The sequence below is a fragment of the Glycine soja genome, chromosome 4, assembly GCF_004193775.1.
Source record: "Glycine soja cultivar W05 chromosome 4, ASM419377v2, whole genome shotgun sequence".
Classification (NCBI taxonomy): Eukaryota; Viridiplantae; Streptophyta; class Magnoliopsida; order Fabales; family Fabaceae; genus Glycine; species Glycine soja.
Genome location: NC_041005.1, coordinates 2,585,770 through 2,602,850, shown reverse-complemented (window position 1 = coordinate 2,602,850; position 17,081 = coordinate 2,585,770). Strand labels below are relative to the sequence as shown.

At 36.3% G+C, this 17,081-nt stretch overlaps 2 protein-coding genes and 1 non-coding gene across 5 annotated transcripts; 2 read left to right on the top strand and 1 right to left on the bottom strand.

The window, feature by feature from the left end:
• Positions 1 to 2,987: 2,987 nt before the first annotated feature.
• Positions 2,988 to 3,077, top strand: LOC114410981. The gene has a single exon (XR_003666370.1). It is a non-coding gene; the product is annotated as a small nucleolar RNA R16 (small nucleolar RNA).
• Positions 3,078 to 5,633: 2,556 nt separating this feature from the next.
• LOC114408648 lies at positions 5,634 to 6,763 on the top strand. 2 transcript variants are annotated; one of them, XM_028371774.1, is made up of 3 exons: positions 5,634 to 6,105; positions 6,196 to 6,411; positions 6,502 to 6,763. In XM_028371774.1, exons 1-3 carry the CDS (start codon positions 5,908 to 5,910, stop codon positions 6,553 to 6,555), a joined length of 468 nt encoding a protein of 155 aa, XP_028227575.1. In that variant the 5' UTR covers positions 5,634 to 5,907; the 3' UTR covers positions 6,556 to 6,763. The 2 variants fall into 2 exon arrangements, with proteins under 2 accessions (XP_028227575.1, XP_028227574.1); XM_028371773.1 differs by having other exon boundaries at positions 5,802 to 6,105; positions 6,472 to 6,763.
• Positions 6,764 to 7,349: 586 nt separating this feature from the next.
• On the bottom strand, positions 7,350 to 16,424 carry LOC114408647. Of its 2 annotated transcripts, none has more exons than XM_028371772.1 (9): positions 16,200 to 16,424; positions 14,634 to 14,722; positions 13,560 to 14,477; positions 13,348 to 13,477; positions 11,932 to 12,717; positions 9,032 to 11,732; positions 8,342 to 8,535; positions 8,201 to 8,260; positions 7,350 to 8,052 (listed from the first exon to the last, which is right to left on the bottom strand). In XM_028371772.1, the coding sequence occupies exons 1-9, from the start codon at positions 16,267 to 16,269 to the stop codon at positions 7,688 to 7,690; spliced, it is 5,313 nt and encodes a 1,770-aa protein (XP_028227573.1). In that variant the 5' UTR covers positions 16,270 to 16,424; the 3' UTR covers positions 7,350 to 7,687. The 2 variants fall into 2 exon arrangements, with proteins under 2 accessions (XP_028227573.1, XP_028227572.1); XM_028371771.1 differs by having other exon boundaries at positions 9,032 to 11,780; positions 16,200 to 16,423.
• Between the last annotated feature and the right edge of the window lie 657 nt (positions 16,425 to 17,081).

The window sequence follows — 17,081 nt, the reverse complement described above, 5'->3', positions numbered from 1 at the left end:
CGGTAATTGAATTCCAACAGCTTCTAGAGCCAAGTCTTATATATAAATATTTTCTTTTGCTATTTTGTTTCTATATTTTAACAAAAATTGTCCATGCATGGATGGCTGCAAAAACAGCCAAGTCTTAAAGTGTGAAGGCATTTAGACTTTCATATAGTAGTTACAATAACATGATATGTGAATAAGCTAGGTACAAAATTTATCTTCAATTTGACATCAAGACATAAAAGCCAAGATGTAATCCTCCTTCTCCTTCAATGGAAGAGCTTTTAGAATCACTAATTTATCGGGATTTTCTGTCAACCAATCAATTACTTTATATCGATTAGCACTATGAAGATTGAGTATATTCTTCAACTCATTCAGCACTTCATGTACAACTTCTTGAGCATCTTCTATCTCCATCTCCTCTTTAGTTACATGTAGTTATACTAATTTTTTCAATGACTCGGCCACTACTTTCATTAACAACAATACTAACAACAATAAATATTGTTTGCTCATCAAGTTCTTCCTCCTCTTCTTTTACCTCTTGTACGAATTCTTTCAATGACTTAGTCACTTCTTTCATTAAGAAAATTATCCTCTTTTTATCTCTATTCTTGCACCCAAAAGTCATTACACCAAAAAGTATATCAACAGCACAAGCAACAACGGATATTGCTTGCTCCTCTAGTTCTTCCATCTCTTCTTTGTTTCTTTTATGTTTTCTTGAAGTAATTAAAGCATTACTAGTGACCATTTCTTGACTATTCATAACATACAGCACAATATTAATAGCCATTAACAATTCATAGCATATTCAAAAGAATAGATAGACGAGACCACACTTGCAGTTGTTATTATAAATTGACACATAGCAACACACAAAAATTATCAATATAAAAGAGTCTCAATTGTTGCTGGCTGCTCACAATATATTTGTAAGAATACAATTCAACAATTATGGCTATTAAAGGAGGGAGTAGTTGTTTAAATTGAGACTTAACTCTTGGTTAGTGGAGTTATAATTTAATCGGAAAATTATGGTATGTAGTTTATGAGAAGAGAGATGGAAATGCGGCTAGGAGCAAAGAGGAAACAATGGTTAGGAAGTATAACAAAATGTACATGTGAAAGTGATAGTCAAGAATTAGAGAAGACATGTGCAATGATGGAAGAGTGATCAGGTCGCTTAAGCCTAGGCACAATGGCAAGTCAGGTGTTCAAATTAAACAATTTCCAATAAAATAATTTCAACTTTTCGTAAGACCTAAAAGAGTCACGGACTTTTATATTCTTGAAAGAAACTGGCATAGACACTCCCCACTGGGTACATTGACCGTGTCATTTTTTTCCTGCGCAAATCTTACAATAATGCTCTCACAATCACAATGTGAAGAGGGGATAGTTGCAGATACAGTTCTTCAAATTCATTTCCAGTTCCTCTTATGTTACTAGAACATATACATGTTAGAGGTATTTTGATGAGAATCCCAAAGCTGTCCAAATACAGGAACCTAAAACAGTCAGAAAATACCTTCCAATAAATGATATCAGTCATATTTGACAAGACTCAAGTGAAGATGAATGAAAGCCTACAATTACTCCTAAGAATCTTGATTGTTGAAGACCCAACTTAATTTGAAGGTTCATGTCAAATATTTTTCTATTTTTTTGTCATTTTAATTAAATAAAATTGATGTTTTTTCAGCTGCACCTCAACTACACTATATGTATTCAACTCATTTTCAAGAAAAGAGACTTTTGACATTTTTGAGAAAATACGTGTGTATTTTACTTTGTGAGATTTTTTTTTTTTTGGATTTCTTGTTGAACCAATATCAGATTTATCAAAGTTAGAATTCTTGTGGTTCCATATGAAGTTGCATCATTTGATTCCTTGACTTGTACCAAACGACGATCTCCTTCTAATAAGAATCACATCATATTTGAAAGTGGAAAAAGAATTTATCAAATGTGCGAGTCCAAAGATAAAAATATAAATATGATGGCAAAAAGGATGAGAAAAATATATGATAAGTACTTGGAAAATCTCAGTGGTCTAAACATGTTATTGTTAATTGCTGTTGTGTTTGATCCACGATACAAAATGGAATATGCAAATTGGTCGATCAATCAGAGTTTTTAACCTGACAAGGCAACTAATTTGAAAGAGAAGCTTGGATCTTGTTTGAAGTCACTTTTTGAAGAATATAATGGTCCAAATGGAGGGTCTCCGAGTGGTTCACAAAAAACATAATTTAATGAAGAAGGCAATGATGATCCATATAATTGGAATAAATTTTTACAATCAACTGGGTGCAAATCAAATGCCAAATCTGAGCTAGATAAGTATTTGGAGAAATCCATAGAGACCTCTTCAGATTTGGATGTCTTAAATTGGTGGAAGTTCAATTCAAACCGATTTCCGATCCTTGCAAACATTGCTAGAGAGGTGTTGGCCATACTAGTCTCCGCAGTAGCCACAGAACATGTAATTAATATCGGACGAAGGGTGCTTCATTCTTATCATAGTTCCTTGACACCTAAAATGTTGGAAGCACATGTCTGCTTACAAAATTGGCTAAAAGGAGCACCTTCCTCATTATTTTCAAATGAAGATTTTGAGGTTTTAAAAATTGAGCAAGGTAAGATAACATGATGTTTATTTTTGGATGTTATCACTTTTAATCTTATGATTTGATGGGAAATCAGATGTTCTTCTTTTTTGTAGACATGGTTTCCCAACAAGATGTTGCTGGTTCAGCCTCTTAGTCTTGATGATTGATTGAAGGGGAACTTGTTAAGTGGTTTTAGGATCGCCTTGTTTTGGCTATGCAAGGCTCATTGCTTTTCTAGTTATAAATTTCATAGATTGATGTCAATTTGCTAACTTTGTAACTGTTATACTGGGAAGCACGCTTTGTCTTTTCATGACTCAAGCTGTGATAAGTTTTAATCTAACCCCAAATTCTTTGTTCAAGACTATGATAAAAGTGACAAGAGATGGCAAATGATGTTAAAAACTTAAATTTTTTAATCCTTACGCTGAGTTCTGTGAAGACTAAAAACTTCACTTATTGTCTGATGCCTTCCCTGCCAACTGTATCAATTTTCAAATTTAGCATAACAATTGTGTTGATTGTCTGCAAGTATCTATTTGTGAGATGCAACAATAGAGTATAAGGCTTTCTTTTTGATGGGGGTGGGTGGGGCCGTGGGGGAATGTGTGATGTCTTACACTTTGTCTATGTATGCCTTTGAGTTTTACCTGATAGTTATGATTGTGGTTCTGCCTTCTCGTATACGAAACTACAGTGCCCTTTAAACTCCAATTCATAATTATAACCAGTTAATTCTTATGAATTTATTTACTTCTATTAGTTAATTTGTAAGTAAATTCTTTTTTTATACTGACTTTATAAAATTTAAGTAAACTCGTTAGATTATCGAATTTATCACCGAATTAGCAAATTAAAAAAAAATAGACAAAAATATAAATAATGTTGGGTTATTTATTATCTGGTTAGTATTCAGCATACTTCAGTGTATTATTTTCAAATAAATTTTTTTTATCTTTAATAATATCAAATCTTTTTTCTCTAATAACATTAAGTTCTCGGTTATAAAGATTTATTATTATTATAAAATCCGTAAATTATTATCAATTGACTTATTTATTTAAATATTATGAAATTTATAATTTATTGTTTTATTTTATTATATTATTAAAATATTTAATTAATATGTTATTTATAAATAATTTATTATTATTTTTATATGAATTAGACTCTTACTCTATGAGTCTGAGTTCACAAGTCGGAGTCCACCATCCTTCACTAACACCATCGTCAGTGCAATCCAGCGTTCTTGCAGGCAGATCATAACTCAGCGTCCTAGTTGCAGTCTCGGAGACCTCGCACCAAACCACGCCGTCGCAACTCGCACATACGCACCAGGTTTTTTTTTTCTTTTTCCTTTTGTTTCTATGTGCGTTGGGTTCGAAGTTCGAACCCCTGTTTCCATGTGCGTTGGGTAGTGGGGGGTAACTTAGGTTTGTTACCCTAAATGAATATGATAATTTTTCTTTATAGTATAGTCAGTTTTCAATTGATTATTTTCTTAGCATATTATTCAATCTCTATTAATTAATTAAGAAGTGTGATTGGATGATTATGTGTGGTGGTTATTGCAAAAATTTCTTTCGTGTAGGGCTCTAGCCTTTGTTATCCATATCAAAGGTAACAAGTTACAAAATAATGTAGCACTTGATATTTAATTGTTTATCAAGTTTTTGAGGTCGTTTCTCTATTAATGTGCAAGATTCTTAGTGCATGTTGAGGATTCATTGTTTATCTCTAATGGTTTTTTTTTTTGTTGAGGTTTTGTTTGTTTTTCTATTTTTTCTAATGCACCACCAGTCTACCATTTTCTGGAACCAAACCTTGGTGCAGAAAATCTGGCAAATAGGACAATTAAAAAGTATGCACTTCCTCGCTCGTTTTGTTATATTAGGCAACTTTGCTTTATTTAATCACACGAATCTTGTCTTTATGTTACTCCAAAAATGTATTAGCCCAATTTATCAGTTTGTCCCCCCTTAATAGTTAATTGTCAACTTCTACAAGGTGTTTGATTTCAACTGCTCACAAAATCGTTGACATTTGACATATGACGAGTACAACTGCAGGTCTACATTATACTGCAATGTTTATGGTTTAATTTATATTTCCAGGGAAGAGCATGTCTGTTCTTATTCTGCTTGTTCTATTGCTACTTCCTGTCAATGGAATGGCTTTGCAGTGATTTTGAATGTTGAGGGGAAAATATACATGAGATGCTAAGGTTTTCATGTTTGTTTAGATGAAGTGGAGCGCAATCCTGAGGAATGATATCTGCATTGTAATTTCGAGGTACGGATTGCAATGTGCTGATTTAATGGAAGTCATAGGGGAGGGATCTAGAGTGAGTTTTGTATACATATTTAAATCTTTTTATGTAAAATATGAAACTTGCAAGTTGCAAGTTGCAAATTCAATTTATGATTATCTTAATGATTCCAATTGTACGTTAACATATATTGGATAAATTCAATTTAACATAAAATATATTTTTTAAAAATATTAAGTATATTTTGTTATAAATATCTGATTTATCTAAAATTTAGTATCTAAAATGACTGAGTTAATATCAAAATATGCAGCAGTTGGATTAAATCATGCTTAGTTCTTAAAAAAAAAATTCCTCTAATGTGTAGCATTTTTTAAGGTTATATTATATGTTCGTATATTTTAATTTTACAACTGGAATGTCAAATCTGAATAATAAAGTAAATAATCAATGACACGGTGGTTGGCGAGTGTGAACATAACGAGTTATTCCTTGAATTTGGGTTTCGTTTTCCAGCGTGGGTCGTCAAATGGAGAAGAGCAGATGAAAAATATCCATGTCTGACTTGCGACTTTTCATCAGATTATTCCAAGTGCCAAACCCACTAACCTCTTCCCACTACGACTTTGCTACTAAAACATGTTGCAATTATTATTAGAAGAAAAATGCTAACCACTGCTCTAGCCCTAATTCTAAGTGCATTAGTTAAAGAAATTAAAATAAAATATTTTTATTCAGAGAAAAAATTGTCAAGAATTTTTTTTATGCTCCTATAATTTACTCATTAAATATTTTTTAATTCCTTAATTAATGTTTTAAGGATATTGATTATTAAAACTATTATTATTATTATTATTATTATTATTATTACTTCACCACCGTCCTGCCTATAATCCACACCTTAGTTACCAACCAATACCCACTTTGTTTTCGTGGCTTCGTTCTATACCAAAACCACTTTCCAAAGAAATATAAAACAAAGTAGAAGTAGTAGTAGTAAGTACTATCCATCACACCTCAGGTTTAACCAAAAGCATGAGAAAGAGAGGGAGCCATGAATATGATGGTGATTCTGGAAACACCAACAGCAAGAGGCACTTGTTGTTATGGATCTTAGCTGCGGTTATCCTCATTGCTCTTTGGTCCATGTTTGCTGGCTCCGTCACCCTCAAATGGTCCTTGAGCAACAACGATGACTTGGATTCTACCATTCTTGAAGACCTCGATGTGCTGGTACGTATGAATATTACAATCAAGAGATGTAATAAATGATATTGTATGAATGAATAACACACACACACATATATATATGTTGGAAAATAGGAAGTGGAAGAGAGAGAGAAGGTGGTGAGGCACATGTGGGATTTGTACAGTCACACGAACACGAAGTCCGTTGGATTACCCAAGTTTTGGTGGGAAGCTTTTGAAGCTGCTTACCAGCAATTGGTGAGTGATGTCCCTGCCGTCCGAGACGCCGCCGTTTCAGAAATTGCCAAGATGTCTCTGCGATCTCTTCCTATTCAAATTCAATCACACTCGGTATAACCAATATACTCCTTTACTATGTATAATAATATCTATGCCTCTCACTTAAATCAGGTTTTCTCTTTTCATGATGAGCATGTGCAGAGCATCACGGCTTCAAGAAAAATAAAGCAAGCAAAGAGTAGGACAGGACAGTGACCAATAACTAGAATCTTTCGTTTTGCTTGTATACTGTTGGGCTAGCTGCTTTCACAGTGAAGCAAGCATTCCAAATAGTAATTGCCTTATAATCTTACCTCCCAAATGAATAATAAATATCTTCATAGGTTTCAGGATTGAAAGCAAAGTACTTGCGTAATTCTTTACCAGTGCTTTAAGGGGCAGCTATTGATCATATTTTTGTGTATATCGCATTAGTGTTGTCATGCATTTACCAAACATCTAAAATTTCTTATGCTTAATCGTCACAAGCGAACATTCTATATCCATCTCTCAAACCCGAGAGGAGAAGCATATGAGAAAAATTCTGCATTAAGAATAATGGGAAAATGACCTGAAGATACTGTTTGAAAAATATTCATTTTCTAGTTTTTATTATTTTCAATCATACAAGAAAAAAAAATTTCATTTTAATAAGAAAATAACAAATGAACATGCTATAAAGTTGCCCATTCTAATATCAACTATCAAGTACTTAATGGACGAGAAAAGGGATTCTCACGACATTAATCAGTTTACATGCTGATCTGTTTACATGAATTAAGATAAATTATACTGATCTGTTTACATGCTTCCACAAATTTCATCAGCCTGCCTATCTGTCATTTTAGGGTGTAACCAAGAAAACACCCGAAGACCAATTTAGCAATCACAAATAAAACATCTCAATGAAACATTTTCTATACGTGCTATTAGAGATTAAACTTTGTCGATATCAACTATGTTTTGCATTTTTGCAAGCAATTGTAACTCCAACCATTACTACAAAAATATTATAAAAAAAAGTTAATATAAAAATAGAAACATAACAGTTTTCCAGTAAGGCCTTTACATGCAACAGACTCTGCCTACGAATCAATTAGCTTGCTTACAAAAGATAAACAGCAAATTAATTGAATCAAGTTAAGGCTGACAGAAGATTATGTTTGTCAGCGTCATCAAACGTCAAAATTTTCAACATTTAAGACAACAAAACTGATTGAGCAGATACAACTGATGCTGCTACTGTTAGTGTTAAAAAGTTAAATAAATAAATAACAGAAAATACATTTACAAAATACAAAGTATGGCCAAAAAATATTTACACATTCGGCAATAAACTGTGTTAATATTAGTCTTCTACCGTCTGGATCTCACCCATCATGATCCTGTTACTCACGACATTGAATCCCAAAACTGAAGAGCTGACCTTTTTTCCTTTCTTGCCGCCTTTCTTCTTTCCAACTTTTGAGAAGGATCCATCAGTGTAACCTAGCTCCTGTACATCCGTATTTGCAGATATCATGCCTCCAGCAGCTTTCTGATCATTCCCAGTTTGAAAAGCTATTTCCAAAACATCTGATGGTAGCAAGTCCATGTAATTGAGGAATTTATCAATGAATTCACGATCAGGGTCATATGATCCCAGGTTTTCTGTGAGAAACATCTCTGCTTCAGATCTTGTCTGCTTCAAGCAAAACTCAAGGAAACTTGTATCTGCCACCCCAAAAATAGTCAAAATGACATTAAATACAAAGTTCAAGATAATGTGACCAGTAAATTCAGACGAGTATTGAATTGTTCTTTAGGGGACAATAACATTGGTGAAATATAGCATGAATAGCAAATCTGAAATCATAAATACCTTTTGTCCCAACAAGCCTCACACATTCATTCTCACACCAGACTCTGAAGTCCATGGCTTCTGAAATTTATAGAAGGAAGAAAGTCACTATTTAAACTATCATCAATGACCCAATCAAAAGGATGAGCAAAATATCTTTACCAGAATTCTTGGTCATGGCATTTTTTTTCAGTTTTAGCAGCTTTTGAGAAGAGGCAGGTGATGATGATAGAGATTGCTCAGTTGGTTTGCCACTCCCAGATTTTTGTTGACTCAATGATCCAGGTGAATTACCATTCATGGGAACACTTTTAGAACCCCAGCTCCCCAGGCTAGCAAGCTGAGGGAAACCTGACCTGCTTACAAAGAACATAATAAAACATCGAATCAACTTTATCATCAAAACAGGATTATTAAGGAAACAATAAGTCAGCCACCTACTGTTTCGTAGTTACTTTTAAATGCTACAACTGCTCTAATATAGGACTATCAAGTATTCCAAGTTGGTTGTCCCAGATCTTAAAAGAATCAATCAACACTTAGTTTTTCAGAACTTTTTGTGATGTCCTAGTACTATTTAATGCTCTGAGGCCACTATACAAGGAATGGTGTTAATTTGATGTTATAAAGACTGAAATTTTGTTGTCCAGTCACAAAAGCATGTCCTTTCTTACATCCATTGTTATGAACTTGGCCAGATAGTTGCAATGTAGAACAAAGTCTGGTAGCTTACACACAAAACATGTAAAATTAACAGATGCCAAAACTAACAATTTCAGTTTAGGAAGTAAGATAAGTCGAGCCAATATATAAAGCAGAATCATAGGCACAATGAAGAGACAGAATTCATACTGCTTATTTTCTTGCTTAGATTGCTCGACTGGACCCCAAAACAAATCATCATCCCCTCTGTATTTTGACAGAGAAGCTTGGGAGTTTATCTGGCTAGAAGGTGCAGTTTTTGATGGAGATGAAGCTGAAATTGGGCGTGAAGAACCACTATTCCGTGCAGCTTGGGCAGGCTGTGATTTTTGAGGGGTAGGCAGTTGGTTTGGTAGTACTGCATAGGACTTCTTCTCCTGCTCCTTTAAAATGTCCCTTAATGATGTTGGTTTAGGAATCCTAGCAGAATCGGTAGTCCATGCTGGAGGAGGAGATGGGCTTGTTGTCTCTCCTTTCCAAAGAACAAAATCTCCCAAAGAGGGTCCTGAAGGAACGGAAGGCAGTAGTTCTTTCTCCTGCTGAACAGAACGGGAGCTTTTTACCTTTTCAATGTGGCTTGAACTTATGGGCACTTCATTAGAAGCAACTGGCATTGAAACCTTAGCTCCCGAACTCTTCAACTTCGCAGATTTTTTCCGGCTTCTTTTAGTGTCTTTAGCTTCAATAAAGTCTCCATCATCTACTGGTTCTGAGTGAACAGCTATATTTTGTGGGGGGAGCATACTGTCTGGAACCTTGTCATCTCTTTCACTAGATTTGGGTACAAGATCTTCTGCCAATAGATCATGTAATGGGCTTTTCTTGCTTTTACTATTTTGAGATTTTTCAGCTTTAGCCAGATATTCAGTATTTTCTGCTTCTCTGTTACTATCACTAGACACCTTCATAGAGTCTGGATTGGCCACAACTCCAACCCAGGGAGTTGAGCTCATGGAATTGACAGGAGTAGCAACCTCAGATACAAGCTTTTCTGTCTGTACCTTTTTTTGTTCTTCCAATTGAATTTCTAAGAGAGATTTTGCCTTGAAACCAGGAGCAGGTTTCCAAGCTCTCACTGAAGGTAATTCAGTATTCTGTGTGGCAACAGAACTGACTGCCTTCAACTCATTCTCAATAACTGTTTCAGTGTTGCTTCCTTGAATGTTAGTAGGGAGACCACTACCTTCTTGATGATCATCTGTTTCTGCAGTAGCAGTTGCAGATTGTTTACCCTTATCCATTGTTTGTTGCAGACATGTTTCATGAGCTGGTTCACCCTTGTTGGCTTCACTATAATTTGACTCCCAAGATTCTGACTTCTTTGACTGCTGCAAAATCACATTTTTTAGCAATCCCTTAACCTTATCAGAAGACTGAGATTTAGAAGATTTTTGCTTCTTAGATTTCTTCTCAGTAGTCTTTTTGGGTTCATGTACTTCAACACTTCTTACATCCACCACAGAGGGCCTTCCACCCTGCTGCTCTTCAAGACTATCTGAGTTAATCTCTAAATCTTCACTCAGTTGACTAACTAGTGGTAACTCGGTACCACAAGATCCAGCTGAAGACATAGCAACAACAGGTGCAACACACTGTATCGGCTGAGAATTCTCACCAGACTCAGAAGTTGCACTTACAAGAGTATCATCATCCCTACAAGTATTGTCTGGCATCTGCTCCAAGGTTTTGGCAGTATAGTTAGAAAAAGGAAGAAGTTTCTGGGCAATGGCAGGTTCCTCTTTAGCTCTGTTCTGCTCAAGCAATAGTGAGCCTTCAACAGAAGCTGATACAGGCAATGCTTCCTTCTGGTAATTGTCATTAATTTGCTCAGGAAGTGTAGCACTCCAGCTTTTCTGATGACTAATATTCTCAAATAATTGGTCAGACATCTGGGCAGAAGATTCACTGCTTATATTATAGCTAGTGTCCTGGCTTACTTGCAGAGGCAAATCCAAAGAATTAGTAGTAAGCTCACCCTGAACAGTGGGAATTGGTGTCTGAGAGCTCATGGGAAAAATCTCTTTCGGTTGTTGAATTTGAGAAAGATTCACATGCAAATTCCCAAGGGGTATTCCACCTCCCTGCAGCTGTTGATGAGATAAATTGCCAAAGCGCTGGTGAGACTGATGCTCCTGAAGCACTTGAGAAAGCAGCTGCTGTTGTTGGCGCAATAACAGCTGTTGCTCCTCCTGCTGTTGTTGTTGGCGTAATAACAGCTGTTGCTCCTCCTGCTGCTGTTGCTGCTTCAGCAATAGAAGTTTATCTATCAAAGGCATTGGTTGTGAAGGAGCCGCTGCTGCCTGAGAATGCAACTGCAGCAAGTGTTGCTGCTGCAACATATTCAACATTTGGGGATCTTGGGATAATCCAGAAGAAAGCAACTTCTCTGCAGTCAAAATACTAGACGGAATATCTGAAGTTTGAGCAATTAAGTTATTTAAGGGCAATTGGTTCGGTGTTTGGAATCTTTGTTGTTGAATTCCAAATGGCATTTGAACATAATTTTGATCATGATGCAAGTCAGTCTTATTCTGAAGGGGATCCAATCCACCTTGCAAAGGAAAATTTAGCCATCCAGCAATGCCACTATTTAAGCCTGTGGACGACCTATCAGATAATCCTTGGATTATTGACATCAATTCGGAATTTTGGGACTGAAGCTGACGAGAATTGTCACTCAAAGAAGACAAGATATTTGAATGTGGTGATGCATCTGGAAAAATATCTGATTTTGGTGGAAGGGATCCTGCATCCCTTCCTGGCCAGTATGGATAAGCATTGGGCAAGGATCTTTGACGTTCAAGTGCCATTCTCTTGGCCAGCAAGTGAAGGTTGTTTCCGCTATCTACTCCTGATGGGCCCAAATTACCATAATTATTACCAAGAAACCCTTGTAAACCTAAAAATACATATCATGGATAGAGTAAAATCAGACCATCTCAAAACATAATCTACACCGTATATATAAAAGATATCATGAAGAGGAATGATAATGCATGGCAGTACATTTATGTTTATAAAATAGAAAACAAAAAAATAACATCATTAACCTTCTGATAATGTGAGACTATCAAGTGGGGAACTGCTCTTGGTACCAGACATGAGTGACTCCAAAAACCTATTTTCAGCTTCTGTACTAGAACTCCTATGCATAGAATCATTTCTCATCATCTCAATCTCACTTAAACCAGAATGCATATTCCCAAAGGTACTGGAATATTGCCGACCAGGTGTCTCTGTAGAGTCAAGTTTTGCTGCAGAAAATCCAGGTGGTGGTCGAGCCTTAGCTCGTAAATGGGGCATGGCATCACCAAGTTGTAACCATGGTGAGTCAAATGCTGCATTTTCCAGACGAACAGGTAAATCTATACCAAAGTATCCAGCCTCAAACCAACTAATAATATCAATTCCTTTAAATGGGCCCTGAATGCGACCCTGAGGATCTTTATAGAGGAGCGATAACTCCTCTGGACAAATCTGTTGAACTTTCCTAGATTCAAATTCACTGTCCAAAGTGCCAGATAGCTGCCTCTTAATGGGATCTCCACCATCGTGCCACTTAGCCACATCTCTGGTTTCAGATAAATAATCCAAATTACGCTCCCACTGAGCATGAGTATCTTTTGGCTGGTGTGACCAGCTCATATCAGAGTTTCTTGATTTGATATCACTGGACACATCTCTGCTATCATGCATGAGTGTGCCCGCATGTTCACCCAGTGGCGTGCCAAGCCATGTAGCACCATGATGAACAGAATGACTTTCTTCAAAGGTTGATTCCCTATTACTAGGCACCTCATCAGCCATTCTGTAAGAATCATTATCTTCAACTCTATCTGAAAAGATACAGTATTAGAAAAACTCCTAGAGACAGAAAAATTAATCTTCCTAGCTGTTAAATGTAGCAAAGTATAGTGCATTTAGGTACCGAGAAAATTAGTCTGGTTACACATGAAAATTGAAACAAAATAAGGGATGTAGACAATGTGTAAAATTTGGAGAGGGGGCAAGCAAGAACCACTAATAAAGATATAGTACAACCATGCAAATAATTATACTCATTACTTAATATTGATATTAAAAACAAAACATTCTAGGCTCCAAACAATTTACACTACAACTAAAAAGCAATATAAAAGATCACCTACAAAATCCAGATGGAAACAAAACTTACATCATGGTCGTGTAAGTTGGTAATAAAAATACGAAATTCTGAAGGTTTCATTCATTTAGTTTTCCATTAGCAACATGTTCATTTCTCAACCACTTAGAGGATGTCTTAGGATCCTTATTGTTTTCAATTTTTTAGATAGCTAAAAATGTGTTATTGCTTTTAATTAGAAAAGCCTTTTGAGAAATTCATGAGACCACTTTCAAATGATCAGAAACTCCCTGCCAAAGCAATCAGATTATAAAAGAAACTAATGCACTACCACACTATCTGTAAACTTCTATTCTTAATGTACCTTGGAAAGATGCTTTTACAAGCTTCATTTGTCTTGAATGCGTAAATTCTGTCGAGTTCAGTCCATCTTTTGGCACCTGAGGTGCACTGCTACTAATTATTTCCCCTTTGTCAATATCCTTTAATACAGACTGTTCAAACGGAAAAACAATGTAATAAACCACTAGAGATGACAGTGGCATCTAGAACAAAATATACAGTAACATCAATTACCAGTTCCTCCGAATTTGGTGCGCCAAGAGCTAGAGGCTCCAATGGTTCATCCTGAGTAACAGAAGGTACCTGCACAAATTCCACTAGTTTTCTACTTGTATGCATATCAGCAACTCTGTACACATCAAGCAAATTTGCCCTACTATATCTAAAGGGATGAGCTTCTCCCTGTTCACTTTCAACTTTATCCAATAAAGTTCCAGGGTATTGAGAATGCATATATGTGCTATTAATGGAGCTACCACCAGAGCTAAGCCGAGCACGCCCGAAAGCAATGCCTGGAGTTGTATCTTCCCCACGGCCCCGCCGATATGACAATGCAGACACTTGTTTGTTTGGCATCACATTCTGGTGGTGGGTAGGCTCTACCCTTCCACGGCTTTGTGAGGAGTTGGGCCTCCATGGCCGATAATGATCCCCTTCCTTTTCATCCTTAACAAGATTGGAAATGTTAGACAAACCTTTGTCTACATGCAGATCACTATCTTTACCAGGGTCGTTCCATTTTTCACAAAGACCTTCTGGCGCCTTATCATCAGGACCCCAGCGTGTGTTCCACTTACTCTCACGCCGCTGTTCAAAGTTTGTATCTCTATTGCTTGAACCATTCCATCTATCAGATGTGGCACGACGTGCTTCTCCAAAGTGCCTCATGGATACATTTTCAGTCCACCGATCCATTCTCTGAGTGTCACTTAGGTTTTTATCTCCATTCCTCCAACGATCCTTGTGTATGGAAGACTTAGTATCTCTCTCTTCATCGCGCCAACGATCACGGCGTCCACTTTCGGAGTCAAGCATGGATGGCCGAAAGACATCCTTTCGCTTATGGCCATCATTCGCATCCTCTCCATCTCCAGATGTCTTAACAGTCTCTGAGCGATTGCCATTTGGTGGAGTTGAGATTACATGGTTTTCCTGAGTAATGAGAAATAGAGAAAAGAAGTGGGTTTTGAAACAATTATAAATTATTTATAGATTGATAGGTGCCAAAAATCTGATTACAACATATACATTTTACAGGAGTGCAAACAGACAAAAATAAAAAACCAGTAGTAAGTAATCATTACACACCACAGTTCCTATTGCAGGTTTACTCTCCCCTGGCTTTGGCAGAAGCCACTGTGGTGAGAGTGGAATTGGATTGTCAGGGCCATGAAAATCTGCAAAAAAATGAGGATATGCTTACTAAAAAAGAATTGAAAAATGTTAACCAATCTCAAAATTTTCCCAAAGCAGAACCTAGGAACAGTGAATTATTGATGTAAGTTTAACAACAGACATGAAGAGCACATAAGATAGAAGCAAAACTTAATATGCTTTTGACCAGTTAAAAAATAGAACACTATTTGTAAAACTCCTTTGTTCTAAAAAGTAAAAAAAAATCAGCAATTGGCATAAGCAATTAAATATTTTTTTTATCATCCGCTGTTCTTTGAAGTTGAACATTTAGTAGATAGAAAGCACACGCAGACCAAGAAAAGTAAAGATGCGCAGACCATCATTATGTATGTATGTTTGTATGTATTGATGGTCTCTCACAATAAGAAGCTACAATAAATGTTATATTAAAAAATGAATACATGAAAAGAAATCAACCCTTTCTAAGAGTTTTTTGTGTGCACTTCTAACTGAAAGGACAAATCCATCACACGTCTGATTATGTTGACTGCATTAAGAGTTATTGCTAGTAGAAAATGCCAGTGTAAAAAATACAAGGGGCAGCAGAGATAAAGATACACAAATTTGCAAATAAGCAACCAGACGAATCTAAAATCAGTGTCAGAAATTATGCATATCTAGTCTGTAACCTCAAAGTTGGAGAGAAAGCTAACACATGTGCAAATGTCTGACGACCTCTAATTCATATTGTATTGTGATATTATACAAGTGTAGACAGAATTTCAATTAGTTAAAAAGCCAGTACTCCATCATCACCTCCCGTGGAGTGGGGCAGCTCTATACCTCAGTATATCAAACCAAATCTGACAAAATCCAAAGGCAACACCATAATATGCATCAGGGAAGACTTGATCCACATTCAAGAAGAAGCTACAAATAGTGGCTTCTGTGATTTTCTTCACGATTGACGCAAAAATATGGGGAGACTTGCATTTCCAATGTATCACCAAACACACATAATAGTGTTGCCTATTTAGGTAAAAATTACTTAACAGTTACAGTAAACGAAGATCTAACACTTTCAAATTTCAAACATCATGAAACCAAAGTTTCCCAGGATAAAAGACACATTTTTATTTCAAAAGGCAATAACGTTTAGTGCAGTACGAAGATCTAAACTTCTATTTCTCAAGTTCACAAAGAAATCCAAACAACTGAACAATAAAAACCACTAGCACAGACAAATAATTAAGCCTTGTCTGTTCACTGTTTTCAAACTTCAAAGAGCAAGAAATAAGCGGAATGCAGAGCAATTCATCAATGCCACCTCCGAACTCAAAATCGAGACCTAAAATTAATCAAACGGACTTCGAAATGAGTTAACCACTCGGAGACGAAGCAAAACCTTAAGCTCAAACAGAGAAATGAAGTGGCTGGCGTAACCTAATAAGAATAGCGAAAGTGGCGGAACGACGCTAGGGTTTAGGAGAATCGAAAAATAGAGGCAAGAGAAGGGACCTTTGGAGATCGGAAAGGGAGGTGCGGCGGAGATGTGGAGGCGAGTGGTGGCGGAGGCACGGTCAGCCATGGTTGATCGGCGAGTCTCTCTGATGATTGCGATTGAACCAACAACGGTGTGAGGTGAGTGAGGGGAACCGAAACGAGGGGCGAGAGGGGTGAATATAGGTTAAGCCTCAAATGGAAGATAAATGTTGGGTGCACGTTAGCATGCTGCGACCCACAGGCTCACGTTAGCGGGCGAACCCCCTTGTGGGGTTTAGTTCCCTCACTTGTGATGCTGGGAAATAAATATTTACGCGCTGTTAGCGGTGCGTGCATGCCACGCTGATGATCCTTGCTGGAGGTGTTGTTCACGCTGACTGATGAGCCCGAAGGATTTTGTGCTTACCTCGTAGTATCTTTTTTCGTTTACGTGTCGCGTCATGACCGAAACGTCCCTCGCTGAAGTCGTTTCGTTGATATGTTAAAAGTTGGCCTAAAATACAACTTTGATGTTTTTTCTTTTTTCTTTTTTGGAATCCTGTTAAGAAGTTCTTTTCGTCCAAATCAATAATAATTTTTTGTTAAAGACTGGAAATGCATATAACATGAGTATTTTTTTCTTCCAACACTATTTGTTACACATATAAGGGTCAGTCTAGTATTTGAGCTCTTCTCAGAGGGACAAAAATCGTGCCAAAAGTTATTGGTTCTACTATCATATTTTTATAATTTAATTTTATCTTATCCGCAAATTTGATCATCTCATTTTAAAATAAATATATTTAATCTTTTAATTTTCAAAAATATGTAATTTTGATTTCATTTTTAATTTTCCTTATACTTTATAAAATTGATTTGTGTAATTGTGTGTGTTAATATGACACACTTGTTCTTTTT

What these genes read in the sequence shown, in the direction of transcription:
- LOC114408648 (XM_028371773.1), top strand. Translation starts at nt 5,908, where the DNA reads ATGAGAAAGAGAGGGAGCCATGAATATGATGGTGATTCTGGAAACACC. An exon ending in TTGAAGACCTCGATGTGCTG is followed by an intron (nt 6,106 to 6,195) that starts GTACGTATGAAT and finishes GTTGGAAAATAG; the next exon opens with GAAGTGGAAGAGAGAGAGAA. An exon ending in TTCAAATTCAATCACACTCG is followed by an intron (nt 6,412 to 6,471) that starts GTATAACCAATA and finishes CACTTAAATCAG; the next exon opens with GTTTTCTCTTTTCATGATGA.
- LOC114408647 (XM_028371771.1), bottom strand. Translation starts at nt 16,269, where the DNA reads ATGGCTGACCGTGCCTCCGCCACCACTCGCCTCCACATCTCCGCCGCA. An exon ending in AACCTGCAATAGGAACTGTG is followed by an intron (nt 14,478 to 14,633) that starts GTGTGTAATGAT and finishes CTCATTACTCAG; the next exon opens with GAAAACCATGTAATCTCAAC. An exon ending in TGTAAAAGCATCTTTCCAAG is followed by an intron (nt 12,718 to 13,347) that starts GTACATTAAGAA and finishes GTATCTTTTCAG; the next exon opens with ATAGAGTTGAAGATAATGAT.